Below are 19,342 nucleotides of genomic sequence, written 5' to 3'. Positions count from 1 at the left end.
CGAGATTCAGACGCGTCACCAGGGGCAACCGCAAGCGGGCGCGTACACACAAACACAGTCGCGCGCGTGCGACTGACGCGTATACACACACTTCGCACGCGTCCGCCGCGGGGAAATCAAAACATCGCGATATTTCAACACCTTCCCAGTTGAGTTGATCGCCAGCACTTTGGAAGCGCTTTTTCGCCTCATCGATGTTTACAATTAGAATTGTTGTTCTCCATTATGACTGCGATTTTGGATCATTTTAAAAGAACATTTTTAAATAAAAGCCAGATTCACATTTCGATATTGTAATGTCAGAACTTCCTGTAAAACGTGCAAGTACGTTTGCTATTAAAAAAAGCACAGTGATACCTCAGCTTACGAACTTAGTTCCCAGAAAGTGTGTGCAAGGGAAAAAGTTTGTCTCCCAAACATTTATTTCCCATAAGAAACCATTAAAATGAGAATAATCCTTTCCCAAATCCCCCAAAAACATTTTTTTGACTAAATAAGCCTTAAAACTACACAAAATACATTCACACCTCAGCTTACGAACTTAATTGGCTCCCAGAAAGTGTGTGTAAGTCAAAAAGTTTGTCTTCCAAACATTTATTTCCCATAAGAAACCATTAAAATGAGAATAATCCGTTCCCAGGTCCTCATCAAAAGTAATTTTCTATGAAATAAACCTTAAAACTACACAAAATAGAGCTTATTTTATGTATAATAAATGTTATATTGTATTGTATTTAAATAAATAAACTCTACTGTTTAATAAAGTGGTTTTATTGACTTTTGTGATGGGCGTTGACTTAGTTGCCTCTTGATGATATACAAGTGAAGTTGCCGTGCTTTCTTGGCGATAATACCCTCACTCATACTGTCCCCTGCGATGATGATGCGTATGATGATCTCCTTCGTCTGCGCGACCGTCATTTTGTTTCGTGTCCTCTTCGGCTTCACACTAGCCTGTGGTTGGCGGGGTCTTTTTCGGTCCAATAGCAGCAAAAGTACTCCACTTGATAACAAACCAGGTCTGCACTCAAAGGGGCGAAAACTAGTATGTATGCCAAGATGATATTCTGGCAAATTTAACGTTCGTAAGGCGAAAAGTTTGCTAGCTAAAGCATTTAAAGCCTAGGTATCACTGTAATGGAAATATTATATTTGGTTTCCATCATAAATTTTATATTGTATTTACTCAATCATACAATGACAAGAGTAGAGAATAAAAAATATGATCTGATGACCAGTTTGTCCACAGTGCATCATCAAAAAGGAAGCAATGGCCGTCCGGTCCGGCAAACGGGTGACATCGCAGCTTCCTGTTGGTCCGCTGTCGCCACGTCAGTCGCGCCGCCGCCCAACAAACGAGACTCGGCGGACATTTTTTAAAAAGTACCCGGCGCAGAGGAGGCGCTTAGGACTGCTGAGGGAAGACCACCGGGTAGATTTGACTGTAGTGGTCGACAAAGTGGACCTCCAAACCTTCCGTGATGTAGTCGGCCAAGTCCGAGAAGTCCTTCCTGTTCTCCGCCGGCAAGATGATGCACGTCACCCCGGCGCGCCGCGCCTGCCGGTGGAAGATAGAAAAAAAATGAGGTTGAACCGCCGCTGTGGCTCTCGCCCCCCCCAAGTGACGACACTCGTCAGAACCGACATTAGATTTCATGCCACTCCAGATGCCATCTTTGGTTGAATCGAGTGAAAAACACACTCGTTGCGTCAGAAATATATTATTATTATTATTATAATAATTATTAGCATCATTATCATTATTATTTTTATTATTATTATTATTATTATTATTATTATTACAGTGCCGTCCGCATCGATTTGATCCAACGCGGAAAAAAAATATAATAATATTACATTTAATTTCAAAGTGCTTTTCAAATAGCGGTTTATACAGTGATATCTTAGCTTACGAACTTAATTGGTTCCCAGAAAGAGTGTGTAAGGTGAAAAGTTCGTCTTCCAAACATTTATTTTACATAAGAAACCATTAAAATGAGAATAATCCGTTCCCAGGTCCCCATAAAACATCATTTTCATGAAATGAGCCTGAAAACTACACAAAATATACATTTTTTATGTATAATAAATGTGATATTGTATTGTAATTAAAGAAATAAACTGTACACTATAATACTATAGTATATGTACTATAATAAAGTGGTTTTATTGACCTTTGTGATGGTCGTGGAGGTAGTTACCTCTTGATGATATCCAAGTGAAGTTGTCAAGCTTTCTGAGCGATAATAGCCTCACTCACACAGTATTTATTATTTATTTATTACAGTAGTTATTATTCAATAATAATAATAATAATAATAATAATAATAATAATAATAATACATTTCATTTATAAGCGCCTTTCAAGACTCTCAAGGTCACTTTTCAGTTACAGGATAAGTTTTTCTGTGGGTGGGCAGTGGAAGCCACACGGGCCAGCGTTCACTCAACCCGGAATAACTCAAATAATGTAGACAGAAAGCTAGCTAGCTAATAGATAGATATCTAATACTAACATATCATGTGACTAGCCAATCATAACAATAAACTTCATTTATAAACGCCTTTTAAAACTCTCAAGGTCACATTACAGTCACAGGATAAGCGTTCACTCAACCCGGAAGTAACTCGGCTAGAAAGCTAGTTAGCTAATAGATAGCTAACAGATAGATAGGCCTTCACTTAACCCGGAAGTAACTCAGATAGAAAGTTCGATAGCTAATAGACAGCTAATTAGATAGCTAAGTTACTCGGCTAGAAAGCGAGCTAGCTAATGTATTAGTATTATTATAATAATAGATAGATCGCTAGTTAGATGGTCAACTAGATAGCAAATATATAGATAGCTACCCAGCTAGATAACTAGCTACATAGCAATCCAGCTAGATCGCAAATAGCTATCTCGCTAGGTAGCCACCTAGATAGCTAACTAGATAGCTCGCCAGACAGCCCTACAGCCAGCTAGATAGATGGACTGCTGGATAGCTAGATAAATAAAAAGAAATAAGACCTTCAAAACAATGCCTGAGACCGTTGCCTAGACAACACAGAAACACCCTTAGCCACAAGTAGCAACTTAGCGTACTGGTACTGGGACGCTAAGTCACACAAACGCACACCTCGTTGGTGTTTTTCGATGATTTCCTTCTTCTGTGTCTTCTTCGGCTTAGCACGAGCCTGTGTTGGGGTCTTTTTCGCTCATATAATAGCAAAACTACTACACTCGATAACAAACCATGTCCGCACTCAAAGAAAGGGGGTGTGGAAAAGCAGTCCGGCAGCTACCGTGGCACACCGCATGGTTTAGTTCGTCTGCCGAAAACTAGTTTGTCAACCAAGACTATATGCTAACGAATTTAATGTTCATAAGGTGAAAAGTTCGTGAGCTAAAGCGTTCGTAAGCTGAGGTATCACTGAACATACGCACAGAAAGGAGAAGAGAAAATTCATCGATAGCGCCTGAGGGAAAATGACTGCAACATGGATGTCACAAAAAGGAGGGACAGGTGGCCCAAATCCGGCTAACAAGTGGCCCGCATGTGGGCCACAAGTCACAAAAGGCCAAAGTGGCCCAAAAAAGGCCAAAGCGGACACGCGCGAGACCCACCGCGATGGTTTTCTCCTTGATGCCTCCCACGGGAAGGATCTTGCCCGTCAGGGAAACCTCCCCCGTCATGGCGGCATTCGGACGCACCGGCCGAGCGGTCGCCAGGGACAGCAGGGCGGTGACGATGGTGCAGCCGGCGCTCGGGCCGTCTTTGGGGGTGGCACCCTGGCGCCAGGAAATCAAAGATGATGAAACCACGCCAGCAGGGGGAGATGTTAACCCCCCAACGCCCGTCATTGTTTGGTTGTCGTCACCTCCGGAACGTGAAGGTGCAGGTGAGAGTTGAGCAGGAAGTCGTTTTCTGGTTCTTGTTGCTGTAGGAAGGACCTGGCGAAGGTCCAGGCGATTTTGGCGCTTTCTTTCATGACGTCGCCCAGCTGGCCTAAAGGAGGGTGGAGGGAAAATACAGGTAACATCCAAGTTACGACCGGTGCAAGTTACGAATGCCCGTACTTACGACCGTGACGCGTACTACAATTTTGGCCAGCCAACATGTCACGCACCCACACAGCAATCAACTGTGTGATGGCATCAGAGGGGGGGGGTTGCGAGTCATTGAGCCTCTGAGTCTCTATTCAACATTTTGAATGGAATTCGACTTACGACCGTTTTGACTTATGACTGTTTGGTCAGATAAGCGACCATCAGCTGGGGGAGGGGCTTGGGTCAAAGGGAGCAAAATACACGAGTGGACCGACAAGTGAAGGATGCTGCCAAGTAGCGGTTTTCTCACCTGTGACCTCCAGAGAACCTTCTCCTTTGCCGTCTTTGACGGGGGGACGGCGCACCGACGTCTCAATGAACAGAGTTGAACCTCCTGCTCACACAACAACGTCCGTAGCGTGACTTAATAATAATAATGACTATAATAATAATAATAATAATAATAATAATAATACATTTAATTTATATGTGTCTTTCAAAACTCTCAAGGTCACTTTACAGTCACAGGATAAAGTTTTTCTGTGGGTGAGCAGTGGCAGCCACATGCGCCAGCGTTCACTCAACCCCAAAGTAACTCCAATACATGGAAAGCTAGCTACCTAGCTAATGGATAGCAAATAAAAGGCAAATAGATAGCCAGGTAGCCAACAGCTAGCCAGCTTACAGTCAGTCAGCTAGATAGCTAATGGCTAGCTAGATAGCTAATGGATATCAAATAAATAGATAATAGATAGCCAGATAACCATTCATAGGATACATTTTGCTAGCATACCGAGGGCTAGATAAATAGGTAGATAGATAGCTAGCAAATAGATTGCTCACTAGGTACCCAGCTCGATAGCCAGCTAGATTGCAGAATAAGGATTAAGTGAGCAACATAATGTCTCGACAGCTTAGAGTCAATCAGCTAGACAGCTAATAGCTAGCTAGCTAATGGATAGCAAATAAATAGCGAATAGATAGCCAGATAGCCAACAGCTAGACAGCTTACAGTCAGTCATCTAGATAGCTAATAGCTCGCTAGCTAATGATAGCAAATAAATAGCTAATAGATAGCCATATAGCCAACAGCTAGCCCGCTAGACAGCTTACAGCCAGTCAGCTAGACAGCTAACAGCTAGCTAGCTAGTTAGCTAGCTGATGGATAGCAAATAAATAGCGAATAGATAGCCAGATAGCCAACAGATAGACAGCTAATAGCTAGCCAGATAGCTAATAAATAGCTAATAGATAGCCAGCTAGGTAATGGATAGCAAATAAATAGCGAATAGATAGCCAGATAGCCAACAGCTAGCTTTGTGTTGTGCGTGTGTGTGTGTGTGTGTGTGTGTGTCTCACCCATGGCAGTCCAGGCCAGCCCCATGACCACTCCCGGCGGGGTGACGTCATACATCCTGTCCACGGTGAAAAGCGGTTTCCCGACGTAGTCCTGAAGGTTGTCCGGGGAGACGTTGACCACTTCCTGCTGCCCGCTGACGATGGCGAAGGCCACTTTACGGAAAACCTGGCCCCAACAACACACCGTAGATAAGATCGATTTCCACTACTATCTCTGCTCGCTCTAATCCATCGGTGTCAAAGTCGAGGCCCGGGGGCCAAATCTGGCCCACTGCATCATTTCATTTGGCCCGCGAAAGCAAATACAGTGATACCTCATCTTACGAACGCTTTAGCTCACAAACTGTTCGCTTTAGGAACATTAAATTCACGAGAATTACAATCTTGGCATGCGAACTAGTTTTCGGCAAACGAACCAAACCACACGGTGCCTGGCGGACTAGTTTTCCACACCCTATTTGAATGCAGATGTTGTTTGTTATGGAGTGGAGTACTTTTGCTATTTTGAGACCGAAAAAGACCCCACCACAGGCACCAATGATGGTCGAGCCGAAGAAGGAAATCATCGAAAAAGTCATCGAAAACCACCAACGAGGTGTGCGTTTGTGTGACATAGCGTCCCAGTATCAGTACGCTAAGAAGAATGTAAATTTCTCCACTGTGAGACTAATAAAGGCATATCCAATATCCAATAAGTCGACCATTGCTACGTGTGGCTAAGGGTGTTTCTGTGTTGTCTAAGCAACATTCTCAGGCAATAGAAGAGGTTGAAAAACTTATGTTGATTCGGATTAAGGAAAAGCAGCTAGCAGGGGACAGTGTGAGTCCTCAGAGGGTATTATCGCCCAGAAAGCACGGCAACTTCACTCGGATATCATCAAGAGGCAACAACATGAACGACCATCACAAAGGACAATAAAACCACTTTAATATACAGTACAATTTATTATACTGTTTTTAATTTATTATACGCAAGTATATTCTGTGTAGTTTTAAGGCTTATTTCGTAGAATATTATGCTTTATGGGGACCTGGGAACGGATTCTTCTCATTTTAATGGTTTCTTATGGGAAATAAATGTTTGGAAGACACTTTTCGCCTTACACACACACTTTCTGGGAACCAATTAAGTTCGGAAAGCTGAGGTATCACTGTAATGGCTTGCGGAGTCCACGATGAGGAGAAAGTAACGCCGATGTGTATGTGTAACGGTCGCTGGTTGGAATTGAAGTGGATTGACGTGGGACAGGAGATGGGAGTCAGTCTCTTTTCTTCAATGGAGGCTGCAGCTTTGTGTTTTTGCTTTTAACATTTAGCTTGTTGCAGACGTGCACATTCCACCATGCCGTCCCTGCTCCACTGGTGAAAAGGACGCTTTGATCCTCTCCTCTTCTAGAACTGCTTCATGTCACAAAGAGGTTACAGCAAGGACTGAAGAATGAATGACTCTCGGTGTCGTTGTCTTGTCATATTATCAGTTATTTAGCTTTTTGGTAGTTGGTTTGACTTCCAAATGGCGCCGCGAGAGTGGCTGCCTTGACAGCAGCTCCTGTATTTTGTTTTTCTACTTCTTCCTTTCCTCTACCTTTCATCACTTGGATGTCGTGAAATGTGCGAGAGCAATAAAGGTCAATCCAAATCCAATCAAATGATTATATAATTTATGACAATTGCAAATCATTGACAGGAAACAAGGCTATTTGACCCTGATCTCACGAAAACCCGGAGAATGTCACGGTTTAGAGGACTTCTTTTGGGTCCACTGACCTTCTCCACCTGTTTCTGCAGGTTCCTGACCCTATATGACCCTGATTTCACGAAAACCCGCAGAATGTCGCGGTTGAAAGGACTTTGGTCGGGTCTATTGATCTTTTCCAGCTGTTTCTGCAGGTTCCTGACGCTTTTTGACCCTGATCTCACAAAAACCCGGAGAATGTCGCGGTTGAGAGGACTTTGTTTGGGTCCACTGACCTTCTCCACTTGTTTCTGCAGGTTCCTGACGCCGGACTCTCTGCAGTACTGTCGGATCAGGAGACCGAGCGCTTCTGGCGAGATGGACGCCTTTTCCTCACTCAGACCGCAAAGTGAGCGCAACTGAGGGACGAGGTAACGCTGGAGATCACGGCGGGGAGGAAAGGAACATCATCATCATGGACACCACCGGGGGGTTTCCCAACCAGGGTCCCGTTCCAGATCATCACCACGTCAAAGAATCCATCAGGTTACCTCGGCGATAGCCAGTTTTTCCTGAGCCACGTATCCCGACACGTTAATCATCTCCATGCGGTCTCGGAGAGGTTCTGGGATGGTGTCGGTCACGTTGGCCGTGCAGATGAACAAAACCTGCAAACACGTTCAGAGCAAAATAATAATAATAATAATAATAATAATAATAATAATAATCCATGTGATTTGTAATCGCCTTTTGAAACTCTCAAGGTCACTTTACAGTCACAGATGCCAGCGTTCACTCAACCGGGAACTAACTCAAATAGCTAGAAAGCTAGCTGGCTATCTAGCTAATAGATAACTAATAGATAGCTAGCTATGTAGTTAGATAGCGAATAGATAGCAAAACAGATAGATAACTAGGTAGCCATATATCTAGTTAGATAGCAAATAGATAGCAAATAGATCGCTAGCTAGGTAGCCAGCTAGCTAGTCAGATAGTTAATAGATAGCAAATAGATAGCTAGAGCTAGGTAGCGAGCCTTTCAAAACTCTCAAGGTCACTTTACAGTTCACTCAACCTGGAATAACTAAAATGAGTAACAAGCTAGCTAGTTAGCGATTAGACAGCGAATATATCGCTACCTAGCTAATAGACAGCTAATAGATAGCCATCTAACAAGAAAGCCAGCTAATAAAGAGCTAGCTAGCTGGATAGATAGCTAACAGATAGCCAGATAGCTAGCTAGATAGCCAGCTAACTAGCTTGCTTATAGATATAAAATAGATAGCTAGCCAGCTGGATAGATAGCCAATAGATAGCCAGCGAGATAGCTAATATATAGCCAGCTATTAGATTGCCAGCTAGCCGGATAGATAGCTAATAGACAGCTTGACAGCTAGCTAGACGGCTAATAGATAGCCAGCCGAATCTGCAGAGACAAAATATTTCAATCTAATAAATTTAAAGGACAACCGGCGTCTCCGGACAAGTTGTGTCCATAATTTGTAAAATGGCTTCAAATGACTTCTACTTGTTTTTGAGTTGGTGACGAGTCCGTACGTGACGTCACTAAAGGGCCGCCCCTGACCGTAAAAAAAGACGCATTGTAGCGGTCCTTCCATCACGTCAATGTATTTTGCTGCACTTGTTTGGTCTGGGGACCTCGTGTTGCACCTAAAAGCCGCCAGAAGGCCAGAAGAGGGCGTCCAAGCGCCATATAAGGAATTTATCAGCCTGTGGAAGCGGAGGTGGCCACAGGAAGTCGCCATTTTGTGCCTCTTTTCTGGTGATAGTTTCTCCCCAATGTTGCCTCAAAATGGCATGGAATAAATTCTTTAATGGATTGCAAACATGTATGCTTTCCTCTTCAGAACTATTTCAATCATATTCCTAACTGGATGTGTAACAAGAAAGCATCTTCTCCCAATCTGAAGCCATTGTTTTGATTTACGAGCAATGCAAGACGTCTTGGCGTGACCTCACGAACTGGGGTGGGGGGACTTTCTGAAAATATCCAATTCGCAGCTCAATTTTTTGCAGATTTTGGACACTTTAAGTCATTTTTATGGTGTTTTGCATTTGAATAAAAATATCATACTGCGTGTTTTGGGTATTTTAGATGCTATAAAACGTTTTTCTGATGTCAGTTAAGAAACAAAGAATGGACGTCGGTTGTCCTTTAAGTTTATTTATTTTGCCGTAAGAGAAATTCATTTGCTGCTAGTGTTTAACAAAAAAACTAAAATGAGGCTAAGTGGCCCGTAGAAGGCCGTGCGACGCCTTAGGTGGCCCCGGAGAAGGCCGTGTGACGCCTTCCCACCTTGGAAAGATCCACAGGAACATCCAAGTAGTGGTCCAGGAAGTTGGCGTTCTGCTCGGGGTCCAGAAGCTCCAGCAGAGCCGAAGACGGGTCGCCCTGATACCCGCGACCCATCTTGTCCACCTGGGACCGACGCAAGAGGGGGCGGGGTCTGAACACCTGATTGGAACCGACCCCCCCCCCCTAAACTAAAACCTGCCGCACCTCATCGATCAGAACCAAGGGGTTCTCCGTTTTGGTTTTCTTGAGGCACTGGATGATCTTCCCAGGCATGGCCCCCACGTAGGTCCTCCTGAGGATGAGCCCACCCGCCGGTTAGCGAAGAGGGTCCCGCCGAGATCGTGTCGGGGTCCCTTCCCACCTGTGTCCTTTGATCTCCGCCACGTCCGTCATGCCGCCAACGCTGAAGCGGAAGTACTGGCGGTTGAGGGCGCGGGCGATGGAGCGGGCGATGGAGGTCTTGCCCACCCCGGGGGGGCCGTAGAAGCACAGGATCTTGCCCTGCGTGGACCCTCGCAGCTGACTGACCGCGATGAATTCCTGTCAATAATAATAATAATAATAATAATAATAATAATAATAATAATAATAAATTTGATTTCTAAGCGCCTTTCAAAACTCTCAAGGTCACTTTACAGTCACAGGATAAAGTTTTTCTTTGTGGGTGAGCAGTGGCAGCCAGCCACACGCGCCAGCGTTCACCCAACTCCGAAGTAACTCAAATAGATAGAAAGCTAGCTAGCTAATCAATTGATAGCTAACAGATACCTAGATAGCTAGCTAGCCAGCCAGGTAGTAACTCAAATAGATAGAAAGCTAACTAGCAAATAAATAGTGAATAGATAGCCAACAGCTAGCCGGCTAGACAGATTACAGCCAGCCAGCTAGACAGCTAACAGCTAAAGTATAGCTAATAAATAGCTAATAGATAGCCAACAGCTAGCCAGCAAACAGCCAGAGAAAATATATTATTATGATTATTTTTATTTCTTTAATCGAGTTGCTTGTTCTGTAGCCACAAAGGGACATAAGTCTTCTTGTGCCGGTCCCAAGCCCGGATAAATGCAGAGGGTTGTGTCAGGAAGGGCATCCGACGTAAAAGCTTGGCCAAAACAAATATGCGGATCAAACCTCTCAAGATGGAGGACACTGATTCGCTGTGGCGACCCCAAGAAGGGAAAAGCCCAAAGGAAAAGATTATTATTATTATTATTATTATTATTATATAGACTAGTAGTCACAAAGTGCAAGGATGTACTAAATAAATGAAAAAAGATATCTGGCTAGCTATCTATTAGCTATTTATTAGTTATCCATTAGCTAGCTGTTAGCGGTCTAGCTGACTGGCTGTTCGCTGGATAGCTGTTGGCTATCTATTAGCTATTTATTAGCTACCCATTCGCAAAAGATGCAGCGGATGGAATCAATGCCAGGAAGCAGCACTGTTTTTGATTTAGGAGGAATGTCGCTGGGGCCATTGTGCTTTTTTTGGGCCGATGCGCATGTGAAACGGTCGCGGCTTGGAATTGAAGTGGATTGACGTATGTGAGACAATCTCTGTTCGCCAATGGATGCTACAGCTTCATGTTTGCTGTCAACATTTAGCTTGTAGCAGACGAGCACATTTCACCATGACATCCCTGATCCATTGGTGAAAAGGACGCTTTGATTATGTAGAACTGCTTCATGTCACAAAGAGGGTACAGCAAGTACTTAAGATGGGCTGTCTGTGTCTTTTTTGTGTTGTGTCACATTATTTGTTATTTAGTTTTTTTGTTGTTTTGATTTCAAGATGGCTGCCGCGAGAGTGGTTGCCTTTACAGCAGCGTAACATCCGACTTACGACCAGCTCGACCTACGACCACTCGTACTTACGACCATGACCTCCAGACCCGTACATACCCGTGTTATTTAGCCTCCGAGTCTCTATTCAACATTTTGAATGGATTTCGACTTATGACCATTTCGACTTACGACCGTTTGGTCGGAACGGAACTCGGTCGCAAGTCGGATGTTACCTGTATTTTGTTTTTGCTGCTGTGAAATTTCAATTTGTCCACTGTGAGACAAATAAAGGCTCATCTCATCTAATCTACCCAAGACAACATGCATGGGGGACTGACCAAAATGCGTTTCTTCACATCATCCATCCCATAATGATCTTCCTCCAGAACCTCCTTGGCTCTGTCCAACGCCAGGTTCTCCTCGCTGTTGGTGCCCCAGGGCATGCTGGTGAGCCAGTCCAGGTAGTTTCGGGTCACGCTAAAAAGACAAACGTCAAGACACGGTTGGACTCGCCCTGGAGGTCCGTCCAGACTGAGGGGGCGGGCTCACTTGAACTCCGAGGAGTGGTTGTCCAGCAGGGCCATCTTGGTCAGCTCCTCGTTGATCACGTCCATGATGTGCTGAGGGATCGTTCGGTTCTTCAGACGCTCACGGAACTTCTCCTCGATGGCTTCCTTGTCCTCCTTCTCCAGACCCAACTCCTGCACCAGACACGGGGAACCTTCGCGTCAGACATTTGCGGACAAAGTCCTGGGTTGGTTTGGAGGTTCCTTCTCTATTTCACCGATGGAAGTTGAAAGAGGTGTTATATGAGTGGACATTGGCTTTTCGTCTCAAACCAGTGGTGGAGCGTCAGGGACTGCAAGGCCTTCTCTGCTGGCCTAAAAATATCTGAATCACAGACTGATGCAAATGCTATTTTGTCCAAGAATTCTTTTGAAATCATTCCAAAGTGTCTTGTCGGTTGTCAGGGCCTGCAAGGCCTTCTCTGCTGGCCTAAAAATATCTGAATCACAGCCTGATGCGAATGCTATTTTGTCCATGAATTCTTTTGAAATCATTCCAAATTGTCTTGTTGGTTGTCAGGGCCTGCAAGGCCTTCTCTGTTGGCCTTGACATATATGAATCACAGACTGATGATGATACCATTTTGTCCATGAATTCTTCTGAAATTTTCAAATTGTCTTTTTGGTTGTCAGGGCCTGCAAGGCCTTTTTCTGCTGGCCTAAAAATATCTGAAACATAGACTGATGCTAACACTATTTTGTCCATGAATTCTTCCGAAATCTTTCGAAATTGTGTGGTCAGGGCCTGCAAGGCCTTCTCTGCTGGCCTAAAAATATCTGAATCACAGACTGATGCGAATGCTATTTTCTCCATGAATTCTTAGGAGCCGGAAATGGGAGCAGAGTTCTTTTGTCCTCTATTCCCCGCCCCCGGTCTTCAGTTAAAGCCGCACGTGATTGGTCGATATCCGTGGTAGAGGAGGGCGGGGAGAATTACAGACACACGCAGTAATGAGAAGGGGGCAGGGGGTTAGGGTAGACAGGTGGACAAATGTTATCACATTCTGCTGTTATTATTATTCAATTATGATATTTTTTACTACTTGGTATAATAGCATTATTATTATGAAAAGCAAATTCGTGACAGCTGATCATCAGAATCCACTAACTCTGTGCACATATAAATACAAATATTTGATATAGTGTATTTTTTACATATTTTTCACATAATTTGACATGATTTTTGGTAGTTATATAATTTAAGCAACGAAAAAACATACAAACTGAAGAGCCATTCGGGAGCCAAAAGAGCCGGATCTTTATAGTGAGCCGAGCCAAAAGAACCGGCTCTCTGAAAAGAGCCGCAACTCCCATCACTACTGGAGTGGACACATTAATGTCTAGCGGTGAATGAGTTCATAAGGGTTTGATTCGGACATAGCGCGACTGAAAGCCTCGGCGTCAAATGCACGGCTCGCCACGCACGGACTGTGTCACCTTCTTGATGATCTTGAGTTGCTCCTGCAAGAGGTACTTCCTGTGCGTCTGCTTGATCTTCTCCTCCACCTGGCAGACGGACAACGAAGGCGCAGGAGGCCTTCAGCGCACGGACGGACGCCTGGAAGGAAGCCACGCGTAGGCTTTTTGGGAGGCGCTCACCTCTCGGCCCAGACGCTGCTGCAGCTTGCTGAGCTCAAACTCCTTCTTGAGCAGCGACAGAGCCTTGTAGAGGCGCTTGGGGATCTGCGCCCGCACGCAAGCAAGCGGGTGTTATTCGGGTTTCATGTGGGAAGGCGAAGGTCCGGGACGGCAGCTTACCTTGGTTTCCTCCAGGACGTCCTGCAGCTCGTGCGACTCGGCCCCCGTGAGAGCGGCGCCCATGTCGCTCAGGTAGATGGGGTTGTCCACCACGCGCTGGCCCGCCTGCATCATCTGCAGAACCGACTCCCTGAGGCGCCGGCGCGCGTTAGCATGTTAGCCTCAGGCAACAACACACGTGACACGTGATGGTCCAAAGACAACGTTGCACACGCAACCACATTCTCGCACACAAAACATATCTACTGGCTATCTATTAGCGAGCTAGCTGGCTATCTATTAGCTATATGGCTAGCTAGCTGACTATCTATTCGCTATCTATCCAGCTGGCTGGCTATCTGTTGGATAGATATCGAAAAGCTGATTGGCTGGTTGGCTATCTATTGGCTATCTAATAGCTAGCTGGCTAGATAGCTTTTTATTTATTTGAGTTATGAGCAACATGCACCCAAAGTGACCTGTAGAGGGGGTTGAGCGCGATGATGTCACGGATGGTCTTGACAATCTCGGCCGTCAGCGCCTGTACAGGAAATAATAATAATAATAATAATAATAATAATAATAATAATAATCATCATCATCATAATAATCCATTTAATTTCTAAGCGCCTTTCAAATCTCTCAAGGTCACTTTACAGTCACAGGATAAGTTTTTCTGTGGGTGAGCAGCGGCAGTCACACACGCCAGTGTTCACTCAACCCGGATGTAACTCACATAGAGAGAAAGCTAGCTAGCTAGCCAATAGATAGCCAGCCAGCTAGCCAACAGATAGCCAGCCAGCTAACAGATAGCTAATAGATAGCTAGATAGCTGGATAGATAGCTAGCTAGATAGCCAATAGATAGCCAGCCAACCAGCTTGCTAACATATAGATATCCAACAGATAGCCAGCCAGCTGGATAGATAGCTAATAGCAAGCCAGCATGCCAGCTGGATAGATAGCTAATAGATAGCCAGCCAGCCAATAGATAAATAGCTGGCGCGTGTGGCTGCCGCGCCAAGCGTTGACTCAACTTGGAGGTAACTCAAAACGATAGAAAGCTAGCTAGCCAATAGATAGCTAATAGCTAGCTAGCTAGCTAGCTGGATAGCTAGATAAATAAGGAAATGTTTTGACGTGACACAGGCGTGATCTTAATTGTGCACTTGGACAAACATTTTTTTTTTAATGTTTTGATCACAATTGCATTGGTGTACCTTGACTTCCTCCGTGACGGTGAAGTTCTCGTGGAGGACATTATCCACCTCCACCATGAGGACGCCGGACGACGGGAGGGGCCGCAATTCGGGCATCAGGTCGGCTTGGGCAATCTGTACCACGTCCCAACCCCCGAAAGCTCAAATGAGCGAAATGCGACATGAGCGACGACCACAAAGCAGAAGCCCCCTCGCACGGAGACCCACTTTGTCCTCCATCTGCTCCTCCCGCCGTCCACGTTTGGCCTTGCGTCCCGACGCGGCTTTGCTTTGCGACTCGGATGACCCCGCAGGTGACCCCGTCTCTCGCTCGCCCATCTCCTCCTCTTCTTCCGGCTCCACCTCCAGTTGCCCGGTGATGCGGATCCTGTGAAGCAGCATGTGGCTCGTTAGCCAAGCTTGCACAGGAATACCCGTCAGCTTAGAATTTGGGGAATTAGCCAGCTAGCTGAATAGAAAGAGAACTAGCTAGTTCACTCGCTAGCTAGGTTGATAGATGAGCATGGAATTTCACAAGTTTGATTTGCTTTCGCGGGCCGACTAAAATCATATGGCGGGCCACATTTGGACCCCGGGCCTCACTTTTGACATCAGAGATGAGAGGGATTAGCCAGCTATCTGAAAAGAAAGAACTAGCTAGCTCGCTCGATAGATGAGCATGGACTATCCTCGACTTTGACACCTGTCAAAGGGATTAGCCAGTTAACTGAATAGAAAGAGCGCTACCTAGCTCGATCGCTAGTTAGCTCGCTAGCTAGCTCAATAAATGAGCATGGAATTTCACACGTTTGATTTGCTTTCGTGGGCCGAATAAATTATATGGCGGGCCACATTTTGCCCCCGGGCCTTGACTTAGACACCTGTGATGCAAGTGATTAGCCAGATAGCTGAATAGAAATAGAACTAGCTAGCTAGCACGCTTGATAGATGAGCATGAAATTTTGCACGTTTGATATGCTTTCGCGGGCCGAATAAAACTATATGGTGGGCCACATTTGGCCCCCGGGCCTTGAATTTGACACCGGTGATGAACATGATTAGCCAGCTAGCTAAAAAGAAAGAGAACTAGCTAGTTCGCTCGCTCGATAGATGAGCATGGAATTTCACAAGTTTGATTTGCTTTCGCGGGCCGAATAAATTATATGGCGGGCCACATTTTGCCCCCGGGCCTTGACTTTGACACCTGTGATGAAAGAGATTAGCCAGCTAGCTGAGAAAAAAAGAGAACTAGCTAGCTAGCTCGATAGATATTTGTAGAGGCTTCTCCCTCCTCTTTCATCTGACCTGCGGTGGCCCATGACGATCATCCTCAACTTATCCCCGAGGTCTTGCATCTCGTGGATCTGGACAAACGTCCCCGTGGTGTAGATGGCGTCCAGGGATTCCACCACGTCTGAATCGTCACTACGAGATACGCAAACGGGTCAGTAGACGTGTCGAGGACATGGACAGATGGGACAGGCAGGACGCACTTGTCGTCTCTCTTGAGGAAAACTCCGGCGTAGGGCTGCGCCAGACGAACCTTCCTCCTCAGCAGCTCCATCAGGCTTTTGTTTTTCACCTGCCGTAAGCACAACGTCACAAGCGGACATTTTCAAAGAAGACAAACGGGCGACATTTATCAGTGGCAAAAGCCCCAATGATCATTAATAATAATAATAATAATAATAATAATAATAATAATAATAATAATAATAATAATAATAATCCATTTCATTTCTAAGCGCCTTTCAAAACTCTCAAGGTCACTTTACAGTCACAGGATCAGTTTTTCTGTGGGTGAGCAGCGGCAGCCACAGGCGCCAGCGTTCACTCCACACTGAATAAACTCAAATAGAATAGTAAGACAAATAGATAGAAAGCTAGCTAGCTAGCCAATAGATTAGTGATGGGAATTCCGTCTCTTTTCAGAGAGCCGGCTCTTTTGGCTCGGCTAACTAAAAAGATCCGGCTCTTTTGGCTCCTAAATGGCTCCTCGTTTTTTTTTGTTGATGCTTAAATTAATGAACTACCAAAAATCATGTATAATTATGTGAAAAACAAATTGCTTATGTAAAAAAATATACTATATCAAAATATTTGTATTTATATGGCTTGATTTATATGCGCAGAGTTAGCAGATGCTAACTTTGACTTTCCCAGTGGTGACTCTGGTCTGATGATCAGCTGTCACTCATATTAATAATGCTATCATACCAACTAGTAAAAAATATAATCATTGAATGATAATAGCATTATTATTATTATTATTATTATTATTATTATTATTATTATCAGCTATCTAGCTAGCTGGCTATTTGTTAGCTATCTTGCTGGTTAGCTGGCTATCTATTAGCTATCTATTGGTTAGCTAGCTGGCTATCTGTTGGCTATCTAATAGCTAGCTGGCTGGCTCGCTTTCTATCTGAGTTATTTCCGGGTTGAGTGAATGCTGGCACGTGTGGCTGCCGCTGCTCACTCACAGAAAAACTGATGCAGTGACTGTAAAGTGACCACGAAAGTTTTGAAAGGCGCCTACAAATGAAATGGATTATTATTATTATTTGTCCACCAGGCTACCCCCCCCCCCCGGCCCCCCTTCTCCTCACTGCTGTGCGTCTGAAACTCTCCCCTCCCTCCTCGACCACGGATGTCGACCAATCACGAGCGGCTTTAACCGAAGACCGGGGGCGGGAATAGAGGACAAAAAAAGTCGGCTTACATTTCCGGCTCGTTGTTAGGAACCGGATCTCTTCGTTCACTTCAGAGATCCGGCTCTAAGAACCGGCTCGTTCGCGAACGACACATCACTACAATAGATAGCTAATAGCTAGCCAGATAGCTATTGTACGGTATGACAGAAAAGACAAAGAGAATAGACTTATAACAATATAGCATACGAATGTCTACATAAAGAACACAAATAAACTAAATAACAAATAATATGACAACACAAAGACAGTATCTCTCTTCCACGACATCTTGACAACAGTGTGACAAATGCTACGATGTTTAGCCAAGTTTACTAGGTGATGGCTATTCGCTACCTATTAGTTATCTATTCGCTCGCTAGCTTTTTATTTATTTGAGTTACTTAAGGGTTGAGCGAAAACTGGCGCGTGTTGCTGCCGCTGCTCACCCACAGAAAAAACCTGATCCTGTGACTGTAAAGTGACCTTGAGAGTTTTGAAAGGCGCTTACAAATGAAATGGATTATTATTATCTACTGGCGAAAAGCGCCGTAAGGGAGCTGCCATGTTTGTTTTCTCGTTTCATCGCGCAAAGTCTCGCGGTATTTGACTCCGAGCGATTCCGGTTGTCAACGGAAGCAACCGACAATATCACATTAATAGAAAGATGTCTTCCTTCTAATCTTTATTATATAACGGATGACGGATGAGTCATCTGTAAGAAAAAGGGATCCATAATATACATAGCTATCTAATTAATTGCAAAACGTTTTGTCAAAAAGAAATCCACAAAATGGTGCCAAGCGCAACTATGGCCAACATGAAGCTTCCTCAACTCAGTTTAGCGGATCAGAAAAGATTCGAAACACGACACTGACATGTTAGTTTTTCGATATTAATTCCCTTGAAATTGCTGATAAACGAATTCCATCAGTGAAACGCGATCGCTCCGCCATGTTGACAATGACAGACGGTTCCTAAATAAACATTGGACGATGCGGTCCTTGAAAGTTGAAAGCACCTCCTTCTCCTCCTCCTTTTTCACCTCCATTTTCTCCTCGTCCTGCTCACCTCGATGATCTTGATGAATCTTGGGAAGACGGGGTTCCTGCTCACGGCGATCAGCGGCACGTTGGGGAAAACCTCGGGCACCGTCATGGTGGTCAGTGCCGTCATCTGAGTTCCGGCGTACGCCGCCCCTCCGTCCTCGCCGCCGCCTCCGCCGCCAGAATCCTCCCCGCCCGAGTCGCCGGCGCTCTCGGCGCCGTCCTCCCCGGAGAACCCCGCGCCGCTCGCCCTGTTCCCGAAGCCTCTCGGGCGGCAAGGATGTGACCCGGAACCGAGGAGGCCGGAACGGAAGCCGGTCACGCGAGTCCAGCGACGAGGTCCGCCGCTGTACTCTCGAACCGAGCCCGGTACGTCGGGCCGCCGTAAGCCCGACCTCAAGTGCCCGGGTCGGGTGATTTGGACGACGTGGGTTGCCTTTCTGTAAACAAGTCCCGAAGCTCTTAACATCATCATCACGCACGCCGCCATGTTTGCCGGTCGCTTTTTTGCGGCGCGGGCGCAACCCTTTTCCGGCCAGTGGTGATGACGTCGCAGTTGTCATGGTCGATAGTCTTCAAACCTCGCAAAGTGGCATCCAAGGCATCACGACAAATGCTCGCTGATGTTATGTTTTAAGGATTACCGAGTAACACTAAATATAATACACAATAATATATTAAATACGCGACTTTCAAAACTCTCAAGGACACTTTAGTCACAGGATTCCACGATTTTACCCAAGTAATATTTGACATATTGAATTTATAAAATGAAAATGGTTTTAAAACGAATATGGGCAGCTGTTTATTACCTAGCTAACTAGCTTTCTATCTATTTGAGTTACTTAGAAAAATAGATCCTGTGACTGTACAGTGACCGTAAGAGTTTTGAAAGGTGCTTAGAAATAAAATATTTATTATTATTATTATTATTATTAT

At 45.0% G+C, this 19,342-nt stretch overlaps 1 protein-coding gene across 2 annotated transcripts; it reads right to left on the bottom strand.

The window, feature by feature from the left end:
* Window positions 1-578: 578 nt before the first annotated feature.
* On the bottom strand, window positions 579-18,924 carry lonp1 (lon peptidase 1, mitochondrial). 2 transcript variants are annotated; one of them, XM_089000640.1, is made up of 21 exons: window positions 18,429-18,924; window positions 16,161-16,249; window positions 15,973-16,092; window positions 14,896-15,055; window positions 14,689-14,802; window positions 13,949-14,010; window positions 13,491-13,620; window positions 13,332-13,415; window positions 13,170-13,238; window positions 11,716-11,867; window positions 11,505-11,643; window positions 9,743-9,921; window positions 9,586-9,673; window positions 9,382-9,504; window positions 7,616-7,732; window positions 7,361-7,501; window positions 5,390-5,555; window positions 4,341-4,424; window positions 3,862-3,989; window positions 3,608-3,772; window positions 579-1,558 (listed from the first exon to the last, which is right to left on the bottom strand). In XM_089000640.1, the coding sequence occupies exons 1-21, from the start codon at window positions 18,891-18,893 to the stop codon at window positions 1,406-1,408; spliced, it is 2,928 nt and encodes a 975-aa protein (XP_088856766.1). In that variant the 5' UTR covers window positions 18,894-18,924; the 3' UTR covers window positions 579-1,405. The 2 variants fall into 2 exon arrangements, with proteins under 2 accessions (XP_088856766.1, XP_088856767.1); XM_089000641.1 differs by lacking the exon at window positions 18,429-18,924 and adding an exon at window positions 17,390-17,825.
* Window positions 18,925-19,342: the final 418 nt, after the last annotated feature.

Source organism: Hippocampus bargibanti, linkage group LG07, assembly GCF_051943395.1.
Source record: "Hippocampus bargibanti isolate YZ-2025 linkage group LG07, ASM5194339v1, whole genome shotgun sequence".
NCBI classification, from domain to species: Eukaryota; Metazoa; Chordata; class Actinopteri; order Syngnathiformes; family Syngnathidae; genus Hippocampus; species Hippocampus bargibanti.
The sequence above is the reverse complement of the archived record's forward strand: the minus strand, read 5'-3'. Positions and strand labels throughout refer to the sequence as shown.